At 52.2% G+C, this 19,867-nt stretch overlaps 2 protein-coding genes across 7 annotated transcripts; one reads left to right on the forward strand and one right to left on the reverse strand.

The window, feature by feature from the left end:
- Positions 1–57: 57 nt before the first annotated feature.
- BUD31 (BUD31 homolog) lies at positions 58–7,778 on the reverse strand. 6 transcript variants are annotated; one of them, XM_055562015.1, is made up of 7 exons: positions 7,386–7,580; positions 6,861–6,960; positions 6,201–6,322; positions 5,718–5,839; positions 2,062–2,184; positions 1,676–1,842; positions 58–297 (listed from the first exon to the last, which is right to left on the reverse strand). In XM_055562015.1, exons 4-7 carry the CDS (start codon positions 5,809–5,811, stop codon positions 247–249), a joined length of 435 nt encoding a protein of 144 aa, XP_055417990.1. In that variant the 5' UTR covers positions 5,812–5,839; positions 6,201–6,322; positions 6,861–6,960; positions 7,386–7,580; the 3' UTR covers positions 58–246. The 6 variants fall into 6 exon arrangements, with proteins under 6 accessions (XP_055417990.1, XP_055417992.1, XP_055417994.1 ...); XM_055562017.1 differs by having other exon boundaries at positions 7,520–7,561; XM_055562019.1 differs by lacking the exons at positions 6,201–6,322; positions 6,861–6,960 and adding an exon at positions 7,639–7,778 and having other exon boundaries at positions 7,386–7,493.
- Positions 7,779–7,857: 79 nt separating this feature from the next.
- Positions 7,858–19,151, forward strand: PDAP1 (PDGFA associated protein 1). The gene is made up of 6 exons (XM_055562013.1): positions 7,858–8,002; positions 11,385–11,476; positions 12,714–12,824; positions 15,714–15,835; positions 16,806–16,957; positions 18,391–19,151. Exons 1-6 carry the CDS (start codon positions 7,990–7,992, stop codon positions 18,447–18,449), a joined length of 549 nt encoding a protein of 182 aa, XP_055417988.1. The 5' UTR covers positions 7,858–7,989; the 3' UTR covers positions 18,450–19,151.
- Positions 19,152–19,867: the final 716 nt, after the last annotated feature.

Genomic DNA, 19,867 nt, shown 5'->3' on the forward strand with positions numbered 1-19,867 from the left:
CTGGTGCTGTCCCCTGGGTGCCAGACCGCTGGCTCTAAGAAGGGACGCGAAGCCCAAAAGCTTTAGTTTTTTTTATTTCTACAAATCACAGCTGATGAACACCAAAACCTTCCCACAGAGAGACCATGCTCCTAGTCGGGCCTGGGGACCACTCTGAGGAAGAGATGCTCCCAGGAAAGGGTGGAGTGACGGGCAGAGTCCTGCACGGCCCAGAGTCCGGGGTGGGTGGAGGTCGGGGCCTGATGCTCAGCCAGAGCAGCCCCGGCAGCCACAGTGCGTGCACTCGATGATCCGGCCCTGTGGACAGAGGACCCCTGAGACCCTGTGCCCACATACGGGGGCCCCCCAAGGGAAGCATGGCCACGGGACACCCACTCCCCACGGACCCTGTGGACAGAGGACCCGAGACCCTGTGCCCACATGCAGGAGCCCCCCAGAGGGAGGCATGACCACGAAACACCCACTCCCCTTGGACCCTCCTCAGAAACCCTCCATGATGGTGTGGGATGGGGAAAATTCAGCTCCCTTGTGACGATGAGAACAGCTGCTGTTGACAGTTAAATTTCTATGAGGATTTAACTTCTACAAATTCAATGTACATACTTGCCCCCAAAAAGGAAAAAAAAAATCTCTGATTCCTGTTATTCTGTGAAGCAAGCATGACACACCCGTCAATGAGCTGGAGGCAACTGTGCTACTGCTCTCGGGGCTCAGTGCCAGGGGCCTCACGGTCTCCTCTGGGCTGGGGAACTTTCTAATAGGGGTGTGGGGAGAACAGGGTGTCCTTGAATCTGTATGGCGGCAGGACAGTTGTACCCCAGCCCAGGTGTGTGCTCTAGTGTCCGGCCGAGGGCCTGCCCAGTACAGAAAAGGGGTTTATTCTCCGTTTCCCTCTTTTTTGGAGAAGCAAGACTGGTCTAAGGAAACACGATCCAGTGGTGAAACTCAACTAAACCTGTTCTGGGCAGCCGACCGTGGGGCTCCAGCAGCTCAGCTCTGCCGCCCCCCCGACCTGCCCTCTGCTGTTCCGCACGCCCATCCTGAGCTTCCAGAGGACTCGGGGACAGACCTGCCTGCTGAGCTGAAGCCCGTGGGCTAGAGCCGAGGCTCTCCACAGAAGCTAACCAGTGCTGCAGTCTGAAGGGACCGTGAGAAAGAGGGCATCTGGCCTGACCTCAGTCACGGGCAGCTGAGGGGCTGCACTCACAGGCCGCTAACGGCCCAGTGACCCTCCTCTGCGCCTGCTGCCGCTCCCCTTCAGGGGCGCCTGCGCACGGAGCCCACCACTGCACCCCAGCACCGTTCCCTAGCCGCCCCGAGAGTTCTGGCGCAAAATGCAGTGAGGCTCAAGTTAAAGTGTCACTGGGAGCAACAGGAGGCCGGGGAAAAAAGAGGGATGAACCCCTGCTGCCTGGCCCACCCTCTCCTGGCTTAGCCTCCCAGCCACACTGGGGTGGGGGTCATCACCTGCATTTCCTGTGTGAGGGTAGGAACCAGTAACTTGCCTGGCACGGATCCCTGACCAGAGGGGCTCCCTCCCACAGGGAGGGCCAGCAGAACACCCAGCCACAGGACAGAACATAAAACCCGTTGTGGTCACCACACAGCTAGGGCAGCTAAACTGCTTATGCTAGCACCACACTCAGTTGTCAGACAGGAGGGGCGGTGGCCTTACCACTTCCAGCTTGCTTTTGGGGACCCGGCAGATGCAGTTTGTCCCAAAATTGGTGTCTCGAGTCTGAATGCACCGCAGGCAGCACAGGTTCTCATACCCCTGCTTTTTCCATTTTGCAATCAAGTTTTTATCTGCATAGCCTTCTTTAATACAGTACTCATACAGTTCTGCAAAAAGACGGGGAAAGGCCATCAGACCACAGTGTAACAAAGCTCTCCGGCCCGCAGCCCATCACTGCCCACCCTGAGAAAAAGTGTTAGTCAACACTGGCCCCTGTTCAGTTTTTTGGAAACAGCAAACATCAAGATACTTGCTGAGGTTTCAAGAATTATTTAAATCGGACGCCACTCAAGCCAGAAAGGCCAAGAGAACATCCGGCCAGTTACCTCTGCTTATGGCTTTCCGCTTGTAGAAGAGGTCAAAGATGTAGCGGGTTTTCTGGTGATGGATCCTGAAGATGGGCCACAGAGATTCCACTTTCCTCTTTCCTTCGTGAGGTTCTGTCTCAGCTGTGGAGAAAACACGGGTGTTTGCTTTGTTTTGGAGACTAGGGTTAGTCTGCACAGGATATAGTATTGTAATATCACCGGGGATTTATAACTCAGCTCAACAAACAGGATTCTGTGATCTAAGCCAAAGGCAGGTATGAGGATTTGGCAACACCATGTGTCTGCTGTGGGTGAGAGCATGCTCCGGGTACCCAGTGTACAGCAGTGAACAAGACAGACCACAAAGCCAAGGTCTGGGGAGGAGGAGGCAGACCAGCCCCTGGTGGTGCGGGGCAACGGCCACGGAGAAGAAAGAAACATGGAAGGGGGTGGTGAGTCTAGTGTGGAAAGCCACGTGGCCAGATGGGATGATAGGGAGGTGGCGGTGGGGACCACAGAGCACCTCAGGCCTGGCTATCCTGGAATTGGAACCTTCCCACGCTTTGGTGGTGGTGTTTAGTTGCTCAGTCATGTCAAACTCTGAGACCGCATAGACTGTAGCCCACTAAGGTCCTCTGTCCATGGGATTCTCTAGGCAAGAATACTGGAGTGGGTTGCCATGGCCTCCTCCAAGAGGATCTTCCTGACCCAGGGGTGGAACCCACATCTCCTGCATTGCAGGCAGATTCTTTACCACTAAGCCACCAGAGAAGCTCCTGTGCTTGGAATCATTTCTTAAGGTTTTAATCACAGCATTTCTCTTTGGACCTGTTTTCACAAGGTCGTGTGAACATTCTTGGATATCATTTTGGACAGGTCCACACACACAGTGGAAGGCAGCCTGCAGTGGGCAATGTGGAGTCCTGCCCCTGGGGAAGGTATGAAGAGGCCAGGGGTAGGGCCCTCGTGGCTCAGGGTAGACTCAGGTTTCTGCCTCTTAGTTAATGCCCCAAATGGCCTATTAACTCCAGAACCTGAGCAACAATTCTTTTAAAGTGCCACTCTTAAAAAGTCTTAAATACATGTTCATTATTCAAGTACTGATTATGCTTGACTTGCAACTAGTTTAAAGTACTTGTAAAAGCAAAGTTATTTACAAGTCCTGGTTACAGTCCACAGAAATAGTGCCTATACTTCTCAGTCACACATAAAACCCCCACCACACCCCTCTCTGTTCCTCAGTCCCTATAATCAGGCTCTTTTTGTCTAGGAACTTCTAGGGTAATAGTGGCTATACAAAAACTTGAGTAGTAAGCTAGGAGATATACAAAGAGCTGGGCAGTTGTGCTGAGCTTAGGAAATACCAGGGACAAACTAAAAGAGAAAACAGCAACTTTGCTTTCTAAGATAACTGCCAACTGCTTCAACAAGTGTGAGTTGTTCTATGGAACAGCTCAGATCAGGAGGCCAGCAGTGCCACTAGCTTTGGTCCTCGGCGGCCTCCAAGTGTGGCTGCAGATCCCAAAGGCAAAACTTGAGTTGAAGGCAACTAACTGGAGGCTGGAAGCCCCTGCCGGCCTGGAGGCAGGCTTTGGTTCCCCCCCAGATGCTTTTTTTTAGGTTTGAATGTTAAATTGGAAGAGTTCACACAGAAAACCTGATTTCTTGCTCATCTTGGGGGGAAAAAAAGCAGCAAATCTGGAAAAGCTGAGGCTGCATCTGACGTGGCAGAAAGGGCCTGGGTGGGGAGCAGCTTCTGCCCACCCCAGAGCTTGCTGCTGTCCCCAACACTGCATCAGCTCTGCCACCACCTGCCAGCCACTCTTTTTCTTTATAGTGGAAGTGAAAGCCACAGGAAACTGGGGCTTAAAACCTGCATATCAAAAATGGGAAAGCCAAGAAGAACTAGATGGTTAAAGAAAAAGAACACTTTTGACAGTAAAGAACATCTTATCTATCTAAATGCTCTCCCTTCAAGAAGTCATCCCTTAAAAAGAGGTTTATTTCCAAGGACTCACAAATTACCTCTTCTATCACAGCAATCTCTTATGTTGAATAAAGATCTGTTTGGAGGAAAAAATCAGCCCCAAATGACCTTGATAATTGCAAGTTCTGGGTAGTTAATAGAAGTTACCTGATATACTCAGCTTCAAAAAAAGGAAGCAAAGTTAACATCCACTTACTAATTATTGCTGAAGGGATAACTTCAGAATAACAAGGGTTAATTACCAAAAACCTTTAAGAAAAAAAGATTGCTTTAAAAAGCAATTCAGTAAGTAGTTAACACTGTGACAGGGCCAACAGGAGAAGAGGATGGCGGAGGATGAGATGGTTGGATGGCATCACCGACTCAACAGACATGAATTTGAGCAAACTCCGGGAGATAGTGAAGCCCAGCATACTGCAGTCCATGGGGTCACAAAGAGTAGGACATGACTTAGGGACTGAACAACAACAGGGCCAACAATGCTTGTGGCTTCAGGTTAAATTTCCCAAAACTGCACACTACACTGATACACAACGTGCAAGATCACGTAACACTTAGGGGGAAGTGAAGACTGTGCATTCTGGACCACTGGTAGATGACGCAAAAATAAAGCGATGATGAAAACAAACCCACAAGAAAAATCCAAATAAAAACATTTCAGAAAATTTGGAGTGAAAAAGAACAGGATTTTCCAAGTAAATATATTTTGTATGATTTTAAATATACTTTCTGGTGAAAGAGGAGAGTGAAAAAGTTGACTTAAAGCTCAACTGTTGATTCAGAAAACTAACATCATGGCATCTGGTCCCATCACTTCATGGGAAATAGATGGGGAAACAGTGGAAACAGTGTCAGACTTTATTTTTCTGGGCTCCAAAATCACTGCAGATGGTGACTGCAGCCATGAAATTAAAAGACGCTTACTCCTTGGAAGAAAAGTTATGACCAACCTAGATAGCATATTCAAAAGGAGAGACATTACTTTGCCAACAAAGGTCCATCTACTCAAGGCTATGGTTTTTCCTGTGGTCATGTATGGATGTGAGAGTTGGACTGTGAAGAAGGCTGAGTGCCGAAGAATTGATGCTTTTGAACTGTGGTGTTGGAGAAGACTCAAGAGTCCCTTGGACTGCAAGGAGATCCAACCAATCCTTTCTAAAGGAGATCAGCCCTGGGTGTTCTTTGGAAGGACTGATGCTAAAGCTGAAACTCCAGTCCTTTGGCCACCTCATGCGAAGAGTTGACTCATTGGAAAAGACTGTGATGCTGGGAGGGATTGGGGGCAGGAGGAGAAGGGGACGACAGAGGATGAGATGGCTGGATGGCATCACTGACTCGATGGATGTGAGTCTGAGTGAACTCTAGGAGTTGGTGGTGGATGGGGGGCCTGGTGTGCTGCGATTCATGGGATCAAAAAGAGTCAGACATGACTGAGCGATTGAACTGACTGACTGTAAATAATTCTAAGTAGACTATTTGATTTATACTCCCTAAAGGTCTTATATACTCAAAAACATTTTTGAGGACCTTCTTATTTGTATTATCTTACTTTCTGGCACTTACGGTATTCCTATCAGTTAAAAAGCAAACAAAACATGTCAGTGTCAGGCAGCCTCGGTGGTGCAGCTTGTCTCTTCCCATTTATCTTTGGGACACAGCCCACCCAGACAGAAACTCTCCAACTCACCTTCTCTCATTTTTTGATCTAATTCATCCAGTGTTGGCTCAATCAACTCCCACCCATCTGGGGGAGCTTTCCGGCTTCTTTTGACTTTAGGCATTTTTTCCCAGAAGATAGTCTGCAAAAATCTGTGGGGGAAAAAAATTAAAATGAATTGGTTTCTGAGCCTCAGGATCCCCAGAGGACTTCACAAGCCACAACTCTGGTGCACGTTAATATCCGTAAGTCTGTTTCCTCATCTGTGTAACGGAGAGAATCTACTTATGGGGCCATGTGAGGCCTTGGTTATATGTAACGTACCTGGTATTTAATGTTTGCTTAGTAGGGTTTTGCTATTATACAAAGAATAAGACACACACTGTCACTGAGAAGGTGATATTCTAGCAAGGAAATGCAAAGTGGAAAGGGAATTATAACACAGTGTGAGGGAGGCTGATTGGGAGAGCAAAGATGAGTGTTTAAAAAGGAAAAAGAGTGAAACCAAAGTACCTTAGGGTCTGTTTCCCAAGAGTATAACAGAAAGATCTCAGGTCTCTTCAGTTACAGGCTCGGATTCTTGTCCAGCTATGACTTTGGAGAGGTCACATTCCCTTTATGGTCCTCAATCTTGTCTATAAGATGAGGACAGTGTATTAACTGGATTGCCAAGGTCTCTTTTAAACCCAACAAACATACTATATAAAGGAAGTCATGTAAAGCCCAAAGAAAAGACCAGCCCAGATCTACATAGCAAGTCATTTTTCAAACCGCATGGCATTTCATAGCTAGCAAAAAGAACTCAGGGTGGGACTTCCCTGGTGGTCCAGTTGCTAAGACTCTGAGCTCCCAATGCAGGGGACCTGGGTCCCATCCCTGGTCAGGGAACTAGTTCCCACATGCCGCAATTAAGAGTTTGCATGCCTCAACGAAGACCCGGTGCAGTCAAATAAATATTTTCAAAATATTTTTAAAAATACACTAAAAGAGAACTCATGTTAATTATCTTTAAGCAGAGCAGACTCCTCCTTTCCCACGCTCATTCAGTTCCTCCCTCCTGATATGTTTACGAAGACCCGCCCTCTTCGCCCCATCGTGATTTCTCAGCAACAACCTTACAGAAGATCAAACTCAGGGTTGCACAGAGCTGGGAACCGGCAGAGTTTGACTCACCGGGGGCTCCTGACTCCCAAATCTGAGGTCTTTACACTTGTCTCCCCTGCTCTGAAGCTAGAGACGAATGGAATCTGGTCCCTGTCCCAAGGAGCACGGGCTGGGTGGACAAAGACAAGGGAATGACCACTCTGCTAAGACCCACGGAGAGTGGAGGGCCTGGCCCAGCTTGGGAGTCAGTGGAGGCCTCCCATGGGAGGTAACAGTTAAGAAGCAACCTGGTCAGGAAGAACGAGATGTGAGGCGGTGTTAGAAAAGTGGTAGCGCTCGGGAGGGGAGGCGAGCAGAAAGGCGTTCGGAAGAAGCTGAGTGAAGACGCTACAACCGGGTTGTAAAAAGGCTCAGGGAGAGTACGGCATCTGAACCGGGATTACAAGGAAAAGCAATATTTAGACAACAAACGTTCTAGGTGAGGGGGGGAATGCGCGAAAAATAAGGGCGGGGAAGCCTAGAAGCAAGGGAACCCCCAAATTTCCCATGCCCTCCGCGGACCCAGCAAGACGCCGCCTCGTCTCGGGAACTCACTTCGACCTTCGGGTCCAGAGGCCCGAACCTGTCCCAGTTCGGCTGTTCAGATCGCCTTCTGGGCCAACGCAGACGTCCGATCCCTGGCCCCCAGCCGTTACCAAGGTCCTAGAGAAGAGAAGGGAAACACTCACTAGGCCCTCTGTCGCGATGCAACGTCCCTTGTGTCTCCACCGCCTCAGCTTCCCCAAGTATCTCTTCACGGTGAGGTCCTCGCGGAGCCCCGCCCCATGGAGCACGGCGATTGCGTTACCTTAGGTGTCCGCAGCCCTGCCCGTGTAGAATTCCAGCGCCGCTGTCTCCGCTCGTCCGCACTGCCCGGCGGGGTGGGCTAGCAGGCTCCCGCGCCTCCCGCGGCGGGGGTTGGGAGGGGCTCTGTTGCCCAGCAGCGCGCGGCGAGCCTGGGCTCAGGCGGTGCGTGGGCCCGCCCGGCCTCCCTGAGGGCCGCGGTTCTCGCGGCGGCGCGGCGGGGCGGCGCGCTGAGAAGGGCCCGGGTGGCGGGGCGGGGGGGCGGGAAACTGGCTGGGCGGAAGAAGTCGAGCCCGAGAAATTTCCGGTTCCGGTGTCAGCTCGAGGCGCCGCCGCCGCAGCCGCCGGAGCCGCGATGCCTAAAGGAGGTGAGGGGCGGGCGCGTGTCGCCCGCGGGCCTCGAGGAGCGGCCCGAGTCCGGCTCCCGCCGTCCAGTCAGCCCGCGGGCGCCTCAGAGAGCGACTCGGAGGGAGAGCGTCCGCTCCGCCTGAGGGCCTGGGCTGGGCCTCGACGCCCAATTGTCCCGCTGGAGAAACTGAGGACCGTAGTAGTGGCCTCGAGCCGCTCCCTCGGGGGGCTGAGGAGATCTGGAGGCTCTGGGTCCTCGCCCACCCGGATGGCCCATCTAGGGCGCGTTCTCTCGGCCTGGGGGCGTCGGGAGTTTCCTACCCCTTTCAGGCTCGCCGGGGACTGAGTCACCGCGTCCCGCGCCAGAGGCGGGCCCGCCTGCCTCGCGCGTAAAACGTGGGCCTTCTCGGGCTCTGGGCGAGCTAGGCTTGCCTGTTGCGACCTAGCTGGATGCTCTTGAGCCTGGCCGACCTAGCTTTGACTGCCCTTTCCGAGCGGCTAGACGTGGGCCTTTGAGCCAGCCGCATAACCTCCCTGTGTGTTTGCAAGTATAGGGGTATGATTGTATCTACCTCATAATACTGATGCGAGTCTTGAAGTAGGCGATCCACGTGGAGGGCGCTGTATGCTGCTAATAGTCGCTCAGTGTCCAGTAAGCATTATCTATTGTTACTCCTCAGACTTTGCCAGTTCCTTGGCCAAGAAAGTAAAGAATCCATGGCGTCCCCGGTACGTTTGTACACCGTCCTCCACCCTCTTCCCCTACACTGTCTAGCCTTATGGCGTTGAACAAGTTGTTTAACTTCTCCCAGCCTGTTTTCCCCATCTGGAACACCTAGCTAATAACCCTTAGCCTGGAGAGTTGGGATCGGGGTCTTACATAGAGCCCTCGCTGTGCCTGACTACTCCTGGCGCAGAAGAGGTGTTCAGTTAATATTGGTCTCTCCTGTGACATGTTGGTTAAGATGTCTCAGCCCACAGGAGGATCTGCTTGGAGTTTTTTCAAACCTAAATGACTTCCTGACTCTGCTCCCAGAGATGCTGGGGTTTTCAGAGCTGAATCTCTTTAAATGTAGTTTTCTAGTGGTTTATTCTGTGGTAGGAAGAGCTTTGTCTCCTCTGTGTCTCTCAGTCTTATGTTCTGCAAAAGGAGGGGTATTAGGGGTACCAACCTGGGTTCGATCCCTGGGTTGAGAAGAGTCCCTAGAGAAGGGAAAAGCTACCCACTCCAGTGTTCTGGCCTGGAGAATTCCATGGACTGTGTAGTACATGGGGTCGCAAAGAGTCAGACACGACTGAGCAACTTTCACTTCTGGTGCCAGAATTCTAAGAGCCCTACTTAATAGGTGCTTTGAGCCAAGGTTGGCGGTTACAATTAGATAATCCTAAATAGGGATACTTGTTTAAATGACTTGGCCTTTTGGCTTGTGAAAGCTTTATGGGCAGATAACATTTACATTTTTTGCTGGTGTTAATTTGCTTGACGAGTAATAACATGAAGATGTAAAAGTGTAAAATTCTCTAAGAGCCAAGGACCAACTCTTGTCTTTCTCATGAAACCTGTGAAACATTTTCAAAGGTGTGGAGAGCTTCTGATAAAAGTTACTGTAGACCAAGTTAAGATCAGTGTCCCATAGCCAGACATGCAGGGTCAGAGCCTGTAGTAGTCAATTTTGAGCTGTTTCTATTCCTTAGACCATTAAGAGGGCAAGAAAAGATGTTGGGGTTTTTGGATGGCAAACTTGATCTCTCACAATAGGACTTTGATGATCCTTGACTGAGACACCCTTGGGAATCCCAGGTAGTCATTAAAAATGGGTGGTGTGGTCTGTAGCAGCCCAATTATGGCTCTGCAGCTGCTGTCTAGGAAATTAGAGGAGGCTAGTATCTCTGCTACTGTCTCTGGAGTTCAGAGCAGCTCTGGCTGCCTCATTATAGATTCTCTGCTCTCAGTGAGAGGGTCATGAGAAACCAGGTGGGCTGCAGCTTCCAGGAGAGGTGAAATGGATCCAGGCCACAGCCACCAGCATCCTCCAGAACCAGCTGAGAAGGTGCCGCCCTGCTATGAAACTGGCTGTTGGCTTTGTGTGTGTGTGCTCAGTTGAGTCCAACTCTTTGCGACCCCATGGACTGTAGCCTGCCAGGCTCCTCTCCATGGAATTTTCCAGGCAAGAATACTGGAGCATGTTGTCATTTCCTCCTCCAGGGGATTTTTATAATCCAGGGATCAAACCTGTGTCTCTTGTGTCTCCTGCATTGGCAGGTGGATTCTTTACCACTGAGCCACCTGGGAAGCCTGTGGCAGGGGTCAGTTTAGTATCTTGGTTCGAGAGAGTCAGGCTATAAAATTGACTGATTCTCTGTGATGAACTTAAATTGCTAGTTACATTTTTAACTCTTAGAAGGTAGTCAGTTTTATTTTCAACTTTACCTTTGTTTGGCAATTGTGTTTCTACTCCGAGCACAGAAAGTTTTCTCATATAGGTTTTAAGTTTTCCCTTTCTACCATCAATACCAGTTAAATAATTATGAAGTAGCTTATATTCCCTGCATCTGTAGTAAATTGTCATTGTGACCAGTAGCTTTGTTTTTTCTTTTCCCCCCACACCAGGTATTATTGGGAGGTGGGTGGGTATGTAATATCTTACCAAAAAACCTGATTGAACTTTTTGGTCAGCCCAATATATATACACACTAGAAGAGTAACAATTATAGCAAACTTATTTTGTAGTGCTCGTCTGATCCAACATCTTCACATACGTTAACAAAGCCATCTTCACAACAATCCTATGTGGTAGGGAAACTGAGACTCAAAGATTAAGTACCTGCCCAAAGTCACAAAACTATTAAGTGGTAGATCTGAGATTTGAACCCAGGGATTGGACCCCAACATTTGTGCTCTTCACCACTCTGCTTTAGCTTTAAGTCTCCTTGTCTGTAAAATGTGACCAGCCGTGATGTGCACCTTAGGTTTAATCTGGGGATCAAATGAGCCCCTGGCTGTGACAGAGCATTGCAAATAAAGAGCACTGTAGTGACAGCAGGGGTGAGGGCTACCCCTTCTCGTGATTGCATCTGAGTCCGCTGCGTGTGGATGAAGGGACCAGGGGACTTAGTGGGTCCCTCCCTGTGGTGCCCCCCACCCGGATCCCCCCTCAGGCTTGGGTGGTGGGAGCCGCATCCAGCACGCGGTTTGGGGCTGCATCAGGTGATCACATGTCGCCTCTTTTGTCCCTTTGAACAGGTGAGGGGGAGGCACAGGTGGGTGGGCGGTCTTGGTGAGGGGCAAGGGAGGTCGGCAGCCTCTGCTGAGAGCAGCTCAAGCGGGACACAGTCTGAAGTTCAGGGCAATCAAGGGAGCTGCCTTCCTGTTGCCTTCCTAAACTTCCGGTCCTTGTGCAGGGAGAAAGGGAGGCCACAAAGGCCGGGCCCGGCAGTACACGAGCCCTGAGGAGATTGATGCGCAGCTCCAGGCTGAAAAGCAGAAGGCCCGGGTGAGTACGAGACTCTTCGGGCCACTCCAGTGGCCCAGGGTGGCACCCAGAGAGGCCGGGCAAGGACCACCCATCCTCTGGAGGAAGCCAACACCTGGGGTGTGGTTGGAGGGGGCGGGCGGCAGGCCTTTGGTTGACCACTTAGAGCTTTGTTTTCTCAGCAGTGGGTCCCTGCTCCTGTGTTGTGGGGGCTCTCCCTCGCCACGGCCCTGCACATCTGCAGCGCGGGCGCTCTGCACCCACCTTGTGTGATCCGGCCTCCGCCAGCCCTGCTGGGACTTGACACCCTGCCTTCCCTCTCCCGCCACTGGCGAGAGTGCCATCCGTGCTTAGCACCCCCTTCTGCCTGCTCCCCTCACTGGTGCTCCCCACCCTTCCCCCTCCAGTCTAAGCTTAGGAGGTCCCTCTGTCCCTCCGTGCTTTTTCCAGCCCACTGTCAGGAAACAGAGCATGTTTCTGTTGTTGGTGTCCGTGACCCTCCCACACCATTAGATCCTCACTTGGATGAGGGCCACAGGGAGCTGTCAGTGCGGATGACTGAAGTGTGACGTGTGAGGAAGAAGCCACGGTCGGGGAGGGTCTGGTGGAGCAGCCTGCGGCTGAGCAGGACCTTGAAGGATGTGTGGGCAGGAGCTAAGGGGTGGAAATGCTTACGGTTTTTGTTAGGGATGTTTCTAGTAGGAAGGCAAGAAAGGTAGAGGGAGGCGGTGCATCAGGGCATCTTTGTGGGCAGTTTGGAGTGACTGACCTGCCCCTGACTGTGGGAGTGGAAAGTGGGGGAGGGAGGAGGCTTGCCTGGGAAAATGAGTACAAACTGGCAGCTGTGTGTGGCAGCAGGGACAGTGGGAGGGAAACCGAGCGGGACTGTGGTTTCCAGCCCCACAGCCAAGTCCTGTGGACTCTGGGAGACAAGCTACGTACCAAGGCGGTCCCAGGCACCTGGGCTGATAAGAGGAGCAGGGCCTTGTATGGCTGTGTGAGGGGTGGGTTCACAACCCCTGGCAAAGGCTTGGGAAAGGCTTCTAGGCTGTGGAGCCAAGTGAACAGGCTCCCTGTGACCCAGGTCCCCCACGGGGGCCAGCGTAGCAGAGTAGGACTCTTATCATACTTGGTCCCAGCCTTCTGGGGGCTTAATTTCTCAAGGTTCACAATCTGGGGCAGGAGGGATGGGAGGATCATGGTCTTGGGAGTTTGGTTTGCATCTTTTGATTCCTCAGATTGCCCATTTCTGAAACAGGAAGAAGAGGAACAAGGAGAAGAAGGTGGAGATGGGGCTGCAGGTGACCCAAAAAAAGAGAAGAAATCCCTAGATTCAGATGAGAGCGAGGATGAAGAAGATGATTACCAGGTACTGAGTCTGATGGGGACCTGGGTCCTGGACTCATCCATTCAGCAAATGTTCATCAGTGGTTTCCCAGTCCCCGTGGTACATGCAGACAGAGTCTTTACACTTAAGGGTTTGCATTGAAATAAGATAGAGACAATAAGGAAGTCCGAGAACAGTATAATTTCAGGTAGCCAGAAATATCATGAATAAGATGACCCATGATTGAGGAGTGGTGCCTGGTGAGAAGGTGACTTTTAAACTGAGATCTGAAAAACAAGGTGGAGCCAGTCACATGAAAATTGTTTTGCTGAGTCGTTGAGGCAGCCAGGTTAGCAAGTGCAGTCTGGGGGTCGGAACAACCTAGGCAGGTCCAGGGAACAGAGAGGCTACTGGGGCTGTGACTTGGTGGGTAAGAAGTGGAGTTAGGAATGGAGGAGGAGCGGTTGGCAAGGCAGCACGTGTGCGGTTGTGAAGGGGTTTTGGCTTAATCGTAGCAGGTAGTGGGCAGCTGGTAAAGTGGGATGTGGGCGAGAGAGCACCAGTGCGCGCGTGCTTAGTCACTGTAGTCATGTGTGCCTCTCTTGTGACCCTGTGGACTGCAGCCTGCCAGGCTCCTCAGTCCATGGGATTCTCCAGGCAAGAATACGGGCCAGATTTGCTTGTATCTGCACAGTGAGTTGTACAGTGTTGAGTGTAGAAGCTGAGAGCTGGTAGCAGGTATCCAGACAAGAAATTGTAACTTGACTTAAGGGGGTGGCAATCAGATCAGATCAGATCGGTCGCTCAGTCGTGTCCGACTCTTTGCGACCCCATGAATCGCAGCACGCCAGGCCTCCCTGTCCATCACCAACTCCCAGAGTTCACTCAGACTCACGTCCATCGAGTCAGTGATGCCATCCAGCCATCTCATCCTCTGTCGTCCCCTTCTCCTCCTGCCCCCAATCCCTCCCAGCATCAGAGTCTTTTCCAATGAGTCAACTCTTTGCATGAGGTGGCCAAAGTACTGGAGTTTCAGCTTTAGCATCATTCCTTCCAAAGAAATCCCAGGGCTGATCTCCTTCAGGATGGACTGGTTGGATCTCCTTGCAGTCCAAGGGACTCTCAAGAGTCTTCTCCAACACCACAGTTCAAAAGCATCAATTCTTCGGCACTCAGCCTTCTTCACAGTCCAACTCTCACATCCATACATGACCACAGGAAAAACCATAGCCTTGACTAGACGAACCTTTGTTGGCAAAGTAATGTCTCTGCTTTTGAATATGCTATCTAGGTTGGTCATAACTTTCCTTCCAAGGAGTAAGCGTCTTTTAATTTCATGGCTGCAGTCACCATCTGTAGTGATTTTGGAGCCCAGAAAAATAAAGTCTGACACTGTTTCCACTGTTTCCCCATCTATTTCCCATGAAGTGATGGGACTGGATGCCATGATCTTCGTTTTCTGAATGTTGAGCTTTAAGCCAACTTTTTCACTCTCCACTTTCACTTTCATCAAGAGGCTTTTGAGTTCCTCTTCACTTTCTGCCATAAGGGTGGTGTCATCTGCATATCTGAGGTTATTGATATTTCTCCCGGCAATCTTGATTCCAACTTGTGTTTCTCCCAGTCCAGCGTTTCTCATGATGTACTCTGCATATAAGTTAAATAAACAGGGTGACAGTATACAGCTTTGACGAACTCCTTTTCCTATTTGGAACCAGTCTGTTGTTCCATGTCCAGTTCTAACTCTTGCTTCCTGACCTGCATACACATTTCTCAAGAGGCAGATCAGGTGGTCTGGTAGTCCCATCTCTTTCAGAATTTTCCACAGTTTATTGTGATCCACACAGTCAAAGGCTTTGGCATAGTCAATAAAGCAGAAATAGATGTTTTTCTGGAACTCTCTTGCTTTTTCCATGATCCAGCGGATGTTGGCAATTTGATCTCTCGTTCCTCTGCCTTTTCTAAAACCAGCTTGAACATCAGGAAGTTCACAGTTCACATATTGCTGAAGCCTAGCAGTGGAGAAAAGTGGGCAGATTCAAGCTGTGTTTTAAAGATGAACTCGTTGGGATTTGTCCGGGATTGGGGTGGTGGGACTAAGGGGAAAGAGAAACAAGGCCTTGCTCGGGCTTGTGGGGAGGAATGGGCTGAGTCTGCAGTTCTGTTTTAGATGAGTTAAACTTGGGATGTCAGGTATCTAGGTGAGGTATGTCCACGTACCGGTTGGGTAGAGGTACCTGGAGCTCCTGTGCAGTGCTGTGATGAACAGGTGTTTGGAAGCTCTCTCCCTGGTCTCTTAAAGAGAACAGCTGGGTTGACAGGGCCTGAAACTTTGATCAAACCTGTTGCATCAAGCACTTGTGCTCTCATTACTTTCTACACTTTCCCTGGGCAGCTGGGAGGTGCAAGCTGCAGGTCCGCCTCCCCAAACCTGCAGACGTTGAGCTCATTCCCAGGTCCCACTTCCCCGCAAGCCACTGCTCTGGGGACCCAGCATGGCTAGCAGCCAGGCGTGAGGTTCCATGGAAACGGCTTTCAGAGGCTGAGCTCGAAGTGAGGGAGTACCTCTGTGCTGAGAGCTTGTGAATTGGGCTCGGGTTCACATCTCCTGTCTACTTCTTGGTTGATGTCAGGCATTTTATTGTGTCTCTGCTCTGCTGCCTGTGAAACTAGGGTGACAGTCCCTGGTGGCCTGGACACGGCACAGGCTGGACTTGGTCATCCGCACTCCCGCTGCATCTCCTGGGCTGGTGCACACACGCCTGAGCGCTGTTCCCACCGTGACCGTGTGACCTGACCGTGTGATCCGAGCGTCACACAGCCTGGGGAGGAGCAGTTTGTTCTAGTCCAGGCAGGCTGTGGAGATGGGGGTGGCCCTCAGGCACTGCAGGACCAAGCTTCTCCAATGTCCGGCTTCTTGTCCTATCTTAGCAAAAGCGCAAAGGCGTGGAAGGGCTCATCGACATTGAGAACCCCAACCGGGTGGCACAGACAACCAAAAAAGTCACACAGCTGGACCTGGACGGGCCCAAGGAACTGTCACGGAGAGAGAGGTAACTGCTGCTTCTGAGCCTCGTGGCTTCGGCTGGGGGCTGAGGCCCCAGCTCCTCTGCCCTCACTTCTGGGCCCTGAGGTCTCCAGTGGCCGGGTGGGGGCTCCAGTTATGGTGTTTATTTCTATATGATCTCATTCCCCAAAAGCCCTTTAGAAGTTTCTCAGGAACAAAAAAAAAAGGGTTTTTTTCACCAGTGGAAACATAGGGAAAATGCAACAGCAGATTCAGACCTGAGCGTTACACTTGAGTTAATCCCTGGGGATGTGGACAGTCATGCTACAGCCCCTCCCTCAGGACACTCTCCTCCAGGGTCACCTCCCTTATCTAGCCTGATTAGACCCTCCTGACCTGCGTCCGTCCCTGATGTCATGGCTGTGGGGTTGGGGGCCTGTGCTGATGGGCAGTGTGGGGAGACCCACCAGTTGCCCAGTCCTCTCTCGTCTCAGATGAAAACGAGGCTTGAGAGAGCTCCCTGTGGGCGGTGTGAGGCTCGCACCTGAGGGCTAAAGTGCCCTGCACACGGCTCGTCTCTGTTTTCATGCTTACCTGGTGATGTCTGGGGCCTCACAGGAGGTTGTGGGCCACTAGGAAAAGCCACCGTGATTTCTCTCCTGATTGTGCTCTTTGATTTAAATCCACCTTGCTGTGCTGACCCCATGAGAGCTGAATAGGGTCTCTGTAAACCCCACGGGGAAGGCCCACCAGCTTGGGGTGTGACTGAAGGCTGCCCAAGACCCTCCCCCTCCAACTGCCTTCTCACCACTGAGGACCGCCCACCCCCCAAGGTAGCAGAGTGACAGACGGCCTTTACTAACTTGCTTGTGAGTGTCCGTCAGGGAGGGGCTTGGCTACAGCCCCTCCTCCACTTGGGCCCCGGCCCCAGTGTTTGGCCTTGATTCTGGATCCCGCCTCTGGCTCAGCTGACTGGTGGGGAAGATGTCCCCTGTGACACCCCTTTACCCAAACAGAGAAGAAATTGAGAAGCAGAAAGCAAAAGAGCGTTACATGAAGATGCATTTAGCGGGGAAGACAGAGCAAGCCAAGGCCGACCTTGCCCGGCTGGCAATCATCCGAAAACAGCGGGAAGAGGCTGCCAGGAAGAAAGAAGAAGAGAGGAAAGGTAAGTCTGAGCCACTGGTGTGGCAGCCTGACCCTGGCTCTGGATGGAGTGAAGCCCTGTACTTCGATGTCTTGCTGTGAGGTGGGTTTGGGCCAGATTGCTCAGGAGGCTGTGTGTGTGTGTGTGTTGCTCGGAAGGGGTGTGGGTGTGTGTGTGTTGCTCGGGAGGGGTGTGTGTTGCTTGTGAGGGGGGGTGTGTGTGTGTGTGTGTCTGTCAGATAGAGGTGGGCGTTCCTGCCTGCCACCTCCCAGGATTCTGGAAGGGTCCAGCAGCAGGAGAATTGAATCTCAGCAGAGCAATGTCCACAGCATTTGAGGGAGGCCTCAGAATGCACCTACTTTGGAGGCTAGAAGGTTCCACTAAGTCTCTGGTGCTTTGTATAGCCAGGAGACCTGCTTGGCATCACCATTTTATGTCTCAGGGGCTTGGGAGGGTGTGGTGGGCTGGGCTTCCCAGATGAAATCTGGCCCAGGTGTCCCTGTTCCCCATGCCTTCCTTCCAGTGGGGCTGAAGGTGGTAGGGTTCTTCCAGGCCAGGTTGGCTGTGAGGAATTGGTCTGGTTTAAAGGAGTGTTTGTCTCAGGACCTTCTGGCCTTGTGCACTCCTTTCTCCATCTGGGGGGGAGCCATGAGTATTGGGAATCTTGCTGTCCTGCATTCTAGAGGCCTAGAGATGCCCTGGAGAAGGCAATGGCACCCCACTCCAGTACTCTTGCCTGGAAAATCCCATGGACGGAGGAGCCTGGTAGGCTGTAGTCCATGGGGTCGCCAAGAGTCGACACGACTGAGCGACTTCCCTTTCACTTTTCACTTTCATGCATTGGGGAAGGAAATGGCAACCCACTCCTGTGCTTTTGCCTGGAGAATCCCAGGGATGGGGGAGCCTGGTGGGCTGCCGTCTATGAGGTTGCACAGAGTTGGACACGACTGAAGCGACTTAGCAGTAGCAGTAGCAGAGATGCCCCAGGGCATTATCACCACGTTGGAGATACCAGGTGATCTCAGCTGCCTATCAGTAGCTTGTTTCACAAACCCCAAGCAGGAAAGGGCTGTGTGTGTGTGACTGCTTGAATGTTGCTGATTTCAGACTTCAGAAGCCACAGGGAGAGGTTGGAATTACAGAGTTCTCCTGGGAGCAGACTAAGAAGAGTTTCTATTTGCCCAGTAGATTGCATGTTGGTGGGCCTTTGTGGAGGGGGGTAACCACCCAAACTCAGCAAGAATGTCTGGACACGTGGGTCCAGTGGCTTCCATGGGAGGGCGTCAGGCAGGGCCCTTCTTGGGTCTCTTCCTCATCTGCCAGCTGAGCCAGTTGCACAGACTGTTGTCTGAGGCCTCCTGAATCTACATTTCGCTGATTCTGGGGTGTGCGGGGCTGTGTGTATGGAGGGGTGGTTTCGTCTGGTTGTGACTCTCTCTCTCCCTGTTTCTCAGCAAAAGATGATGCGACCTTGTCAGGAAAACGAATGCAGTCTCTCTCCCTGAACAAGTAGAACCTGTGCGAGGAGAGACCAGGGAACTGGGCCGTGCTGCCAGGACCTCTGCTGCATCTCACCCGCCCTGTGCCCTGGCGCCGCTGCAGCAGCCCCTTGTGGCGAGGAGCCCCCCACGGCCTGGGACCTCCTCTTCATCTTGGCACGGAAATCGTTTGGGGGATGGTGGGTGGGGGGCTGGGGGAGGGGCAGCTGCTATCTTTGAGACAGAAAGATGCAGGACAGCATTTCATATGTAACCATTCAAATGTTTTGGCTGTTTTTAGAATTCAGAACCCTTGTTGGGGGGTACCTGGGAGGTAGGTTAAGAAGAGCTTCCGTTTGTTTGGTAGATTGTGAGGCAGGGGGCAGCTGGGGCTGCAGTAGGGGCTGACAAGTTTGTGATGGCCTGTCTGCCCACCCCCCCACCCCACCCCCCCGGTCTGTGTTCCCTGGGTGCTCACTCAGAGAGGCTGGCAGCTGGCAGCCCGTGCCCATGGGTCCCTGAGGATCACGGCTCATCCCAGCCAGTCCCCTCTGACGGACGCTTCCCCTGCCCCTCCCACCCCACTCCCTGCCCCCTACTCTGGCCAGGCCCTGGCCTGTTTGTCACCTTGCCCACAGATCACTTCGAGAAACCTGTTTACTGTGCAGCACCCAGGCATAACACGCTCCACAAATCCAACTTGTATATTTGGCAAATTAAACTTGACATTATCGTAATCCTGGTTCTGTGGTCGCTCTTGGGGGCCCCCATGCCTGAGCTGTTTTCACCCAGCAGGACCCAGTGTCCCTCTCAGACCCACCCCACGGGGTTCCGGTGCCACCAGTCCTGGGTACAGGGACTGGACCCCGGGCATCCGAGCCAGGAAGGACCCGTCTCTTCTCCTTTAACCACCCAGGGACCTTAAGCCAGAGGGGCCGGGGCCTGCATGCAGGTTTGAGTCCTGTCCTCCTGGTGCCCCCTGGTGGTGCCAGCCCCAGGATTTCAGTGCTGGGAGGAAGCGACCCAACACCCAGCACTACTGCTTGGCCTTACTCGTTACTACCTCGTTCGCGGTGGGTGGCAGTCGGGAAACCCAGGCTTGGCTCAGTCACGTGGGTTCCGCCACAGTGCCTATCTTACATATGCGGCCAGTCCTCTGGAAGGGGCACCACTTCCCAAACAGCAGCCTCCTGGGGTGAACAGGTGCCAGGCACAGGTTTGCTCAAGAATAATGGGGAGCTGGGGGGCTTCCCAGGTGGCGCAGTGGTAAAGAACCTGGTTGCCAAGGTGGGAGATGGCAGAGATGCAGGTCTGATCGCTGGGTGGGAAGGGCCTCTGGAGAAGGAAATAGCAGCCCCATTCAGTCCTCTTGCCTGAAATATCCCACGGACAGAGGAGCCGTCCATGGACAGGGTTACCGTTCATGGGGTCACAGAGTCAGATGCAGCTGATC

The sequence above is a fragment of the Bubalus kerabau genome, chromosome 23, assembly GCF_029407905.1.
Source record: "Bubalus kerabau isolate K-KA32 ecotype Philippines breed swamp buffalo chromosome 23, PCC_UOA_SB_1v2, whole genome shotgun sequence".
NCBI lineage: Eukaryota > Metazoa > Chordata > Mammalia > Artiodactyla > Bovidae > Bubalus > Bubalus kerabau.